This window comes from Triticum aestivum, chromosome 2A (genome assembly GCF_018294505.1).
Source record: "Triticum aestivum cultivar Chinese Spring chromosome 2A, IWGSC CS RefSeq v2.1, whole genome shotgun sequence".
Taxonomy (NCBI): Eukaryota; Viridiplantae; Streptophyta; class Magnoliopsida; order Poales; family Poaceae; genus Triticum; species Triticum aestivum.
In genome coordinates this window covers 11379648-11384811 of record NC_057797.1, presented here as the reverse complement: position 1 = coordinate 11384811, position 5164 = coordinate 11379648, and the positions used below count along the sequence as shown (strand labels likewise).

Below are 5164 nucleotides of genomic sequence, written 5' to 3'. Positions count from 1 at the left end.
GGATGACAAGTCATGCGGTTCAGAGTGGAGATGATTTCCTCCTTCTCGCTAGAAAATTCCTCTACCAATTGGTTCTTATAGTCCGGTGCCCATGAATCAACTCTCACGTGTGCGAGTCGCTTGTACTTTTTGATGTGTGGTTAGATTTCCAATCCTATCCCAGCCACACATGGATGCACGCAACATGAGTCCTCCTAACCCAAGAGGTTAGCGATGGTGGTCAGTTGACAGCCATCCTTTTGTCCAGCTGTCATAACAACACACTCTAAAACACAAAATTAAGTCTCGTCGAGAATGAGCAGTATGATGGAAGTTATAATCAAACCCCATTCAGGTGCACGAATTATCTCCACTGTTCAACTTCATCACGATGGGTGTGGATTGTACAAGCTTGCCGGTGCATCTGGAATCCCATGCAGGTTAGCTACTTTACCTGATAAGGTTCGGTATTTTTAAAACGGTTTTGTGTCTATCAATGTAGAGCCCTCTCATCACAGGAAGAGACACATTAACAGGTCTAAAACATGTCTATGTTGGGGGTTTTGTCTGTAGCATTGGTTGCATCCTTAGTAGTTTAAAGAATAATACATTATCAGGACATGTCTCACTAGCAAGATCACAATTCACAAGGACATATCTCCCAATGGGCTTGGATGAACAAACAATATGCAATATCCACACTGCCAAGACGAAAAGAAAGGAAACAGAGGATAAATCCTCCTCTACCCCTCACATCCACAAAGATCACAACTCCCATGAGAATTAGACCAACATCGTATATATCACTATGGTTTCCTTGCATAGCTATTCGTTTCTAAAGTCTAAAGCAACATCATAGCAAGTGAGGAGAAGCTTGGAAAACCACTACATAATGATCTACAACGAACTTACTAGTGAATCATGCGTCACTCCAACATTTTCCTAAATGCCCATAAACTTTACTTATAGATTGTCTTACAATTAATACCAACATAAATTATGCACTTCTACATGTCTAGCCACAGATACATTTAAACATAAAAAGGATCTCTGCCCATGTCCAAGACATTTGTAAACTAGACATGATTATCTACTCATGTAAAATTCTAAATTCAGCAAAAATGTGCATTGTATAGAGCTATATATTTCCCTTTTCTAATGAATGTCCAGATCTTCGGTGTAGCTAGCAAATGATGTTCCAATTCAGCTCAGGGTTGTCGAACACCTCCATTAGAGACGACATGTCCAAGTCCCCCTGGTCAAACTTTTCGAAGTCTGTCGCTGCTCCAGCCATTTTGCCACTTTGAGTTAGGTCCATACAAGGGTCGTTGTTTGTGCCATTTCTAGTGTTGTCATCCCTACAACTGTGATGACCATAGTACACAACAATGTACTTCGGAGTTTCATCTTCACAATTAAGAGTTCTGTTATGCTCCTGTTGTTGGATTGTCTTGGTTGCTGAGCAGTTCCGTTCCGTGTAGGCGCATTTGTAGTAGCTCCTGTTTAATTGCAAGTTTGATTAGTTATGCATTACAATGAAGAATTAGTTCCTTCATAACATGTACATATGACAACTACTTTCATTAGCGAAAGTCGCCCCCAAATTGATTGAAAAGACAAGACATCCAAACGACTGAGTAGGTCATCATGCGAGAAAGTTAGCAACGTAAAAGAGAGCGACATGGACATGACAGGCCTAACTTGACTGCCATGGCCTAAGCCTAGTCTTACCCTTCATCCCCCTTGCCATCCGCTCTCCATAGATCCAAATAGACTTGAAGAAACTGTGAACAAAATAGAATGACGAGGGAGGAGACAAAGCATATGCGGCGAGGATTCCTCAAGAGTGGCGAAAGGAGAGAGATGGTACCAAGAGACATAGCAGAAAGAGATCTATTGGGCTGTGTACTAGGCCTGTTGGAGTAGGGTAGCTACTCGCAACAGCTCCCGTTCCCCTCAAAACTATGTATGCCCCCAATGTATTTTTCATAACTGAACCGATAAGTCTCACTCATCTCAGATAAGGGAAGCAGAAATGTAGGTTGATGTGGCCTCAAAAGAAAAAGGAAATGTAGGTTGATGTAGTAGTAATGTGACGATATATATGCTTGAATGACTGTTTGGTAGTAGTATGGATACCTAGCATGTTGCCTCCCGTTGATTTTCTTCTGGCCATATTTTCTCCAATGATGGCCATCATAATGTGGAACAATCGTTACAAGTGATCTTGATCGCTTTTCGTTGTTCCTCCTACATAGCATGCATACATATATATTAGTGGCAAATAATTAATTAATTAGCGAGATATATGAAAGAGTACCAATATATCAAAGAATGGCAGTGCTACAACGTACTCCCTCACATTCCGAATTATAAGATGTTATAACTTTTTCCACGAATCAGTGTATGTAGACATGTTTTTCTGTGTTTATTCGCTCATTTCAGTCAGTATGTAGTTCATATTAAAATATACAAAAAGCCTTATAATTCGGACATTGGTAATAGTATGTATTACGTGTTAGTGATGAACTGATGATGCAATTTGAAATCCAGCTAAATCATGTCGCAAAAACAAATGAATTGAGACTAGAATATAATCAAGGGTCTTTTTGAAATGATATAATCAAGAGTCTTATTGGCAAATCAAGAACCTTCTCTTCTGACCAGCGTTGCTGATCACGGGCTTCTCCTCTTGTCCCTCGCCGGCGCCGTTGGAGATAACGTCGCCGAGGACGAAGGCCGCCGCCGATTCACCGCCTGCGGCGGTGATACTCTGGAGCCTGGAGATGACGCCATTGATGCAGTCAATCACGCCATCAAAGAGGTCGACGGCGAGGCCGGCTGACCTGCTGTCGCGAAGCGCAGGAAGAATGAGCGCTCGGAGCTGAATCACGAGCTCCTGCTGCCGCCTAAGCAACGAGTCCATCTCCGAGCCGCCATGGACGACCATCATGCTGCTGCTCGTCATCTTGTTATCCATGCATATGCAATCAGCTCGTGCGCGGAATCTAATGTATAGTAGACTGTAGAGTTAAGCTGCACGCACCAACCTTATATAGTACTATGTTGCCTCCTACTAATTTGTCCAACTTTACAGGGGCTCTGCACAGGGGAGATGGGTGCATATGATATATTTGATGGATCGAGGCGCAACAACCCCGGCCTGGTCAAAAGTCTCAGCTGACTGACCGACGACGTGCCGCTCCTCCTCGTCCAAGTATGTAATGATCAGTGTGGTCTACATATGTTGTATTTGTCAACTTTATGTAATGATGAATATGTGGTCTCAAAAAAAAAAGATGTCCACGCCTAGAGGAGGAAGAGGAGCAATGACGGTTGGTTGGAAGAAGATGGATGGTGGGCTGTTGGATAATTATCCAACGGTCGAGATTTAGATCGGGAAATTGATTGACCCATTTAATTTTTTTTCACGCACCTGTTGAATATGTGCGCCACATAAGTTACAACTCCTAAGCTGCCTATGGCAATCCCAGCCCGTTCTAAGTACTACTATTTCGGTAATCCTAAATACAAGCATATATAGAAAGCATGCTACTCCCTCTGTAAAGAAATATAAGAGTGTTTAGAACACTACTTTAGTGATCTAAACGCTCGGAGAGAGTATATATGCTGCTACTCTATATGCTGGTATCAGTCAAGGGATTAGCAAGTAAAGTACCAAAAACAGACAAGGCTATAATAATACATGAAAAGTAGCTCCAAATAAGTGCTTATATTATCTTAGAAGCAGACCATAGACCGAACTATGAGCGTGGACATCACCAAAGAAATGGATATACAATACTACTTTGAGGAAAACTTAACCTGAGGTGCCTAATTTAAGATGGCGGCGGCCATCTGCACTGCACCATCCTGGCTAGTTCCTTTTCCACGTGCAATAGCCTAGCTAGCATTTATTTTTGCAAGTGGGTACGAAACTATGAATACGATACCATATATAGCTGCCACAACATTGTCGTATACTCCCTGTAGCATGGTCTTATGTATAACGAAAATTAAACTAAGATGGCCTCATGAATGAGCTTTTGGATGGTGCTCAGTAGGAGCCAAGCAATGTTTCTTGAAATTATAGTCAATGTACTGATTTGGCTTATTATGTGGCTAGACCTCGACGACAAATGATGTGTGATTGTATCAACTTTGAGGAGTAAGCAAACTCTAACAGGTCACTTATGGGCTTGGCATATCCATGGGCTAGATAATTTCCATATTTCCCCTGCAATTTTGTGTTGTTGTCGTGTTTCAGTCAAGCGGCATCTTTATTGTCCATATGTATGCCACTTATGTATTTGTCCACAATGTGAAATATGAGTAAACACAAGGGTTGATGTAATTAGTAGTATTTACATGGTTGCTACTGGTAGGCATAGTAGTATTTACTTAGTTACTACCTAGAATATATGGATATGTTAAGGGTTGATGTAATTATCTCTACTCAAATGCATTGCATCGTAGGTAGCTTGAAATTATAGAAGGATATGGTCCGTAGCAACGATCGTATGTCCTGGTCCAAGTCGGTCTTCTCCTGGTCCAGAAACTCAAAGTAATAGTGAGGAAACAAGAAACATGTCTAGATAGCAGACCCATGCAGCGTGGGATCTGTATGCATTGATCATGAATTCATTCACTGAACTTTCCTTATAATAAGCGAGACAACCATGTAGGATCGATGATAGATCAATGATGGTTTTTTTTAGAAACATCAATGACGGTAGTTGAAAGGATGGATGTATTTCTCTACTTATGGTGATGTACTATTTTGGGCCCTTATAGACAAAGATATATATAAATTCATAGAGGTGTACAAAGGAATGATCGATAATGAAGTAATGGTTTGCGCCGTGGATTACATCGTCTTGTTCCTTCTAACCTTACTTTGAGAAGTGTATGGGTCCACAAATCCACTATAATTACATAAATATTTCTACTTACTTACAAATAAAAGCAACTATTGATCCATGGATCAATTACTACACCAGTACAAAAATGGCTTTTTCAGATAGTGGTGGTGTTGGCATATTTGATACGACAACTTTATTAGGTTAGTGTTGGCGTTTGAAAATTATTGAACACCACTTGTAGGTGGGACCAACAGTTGGTACAAGGTGTCATATAGTGGTGACATGGCATAACGTCGAACGCCAACACTATTATGTTTACCTGT

At 41.0% G+C, this 5164-nt stretch overlaps 1 protein-coding gene across 1 annotated transcript; it reads right to left on the bottom strand.

Moving 5' to 3' along the window:
- Nucleotides 1–1162: 1162 nt before the first annotated feature.
- Nucleotides 1163–2947, bottom strand: LOC123184244 (probable WRKY transcription factor 70). The gene is made up of 3 exons (XM_044596393.1): nucleotides 2631–2947; nucleotides 2119–2229; nucleotides 1163–1478 (listed from the first exon to the last, which is right to left on the bottom strand). Exons 1-3 carry the CDS (start codon nucleotides 2945–2947, stop codon nucleotides 1163–1165), a joined length of 744 nt encoding a protein of 247 aa, XP_044452328.1.
- Between the last annotated feature and the right edge of the window lie 2217 nt (nucleotides 2948–5164).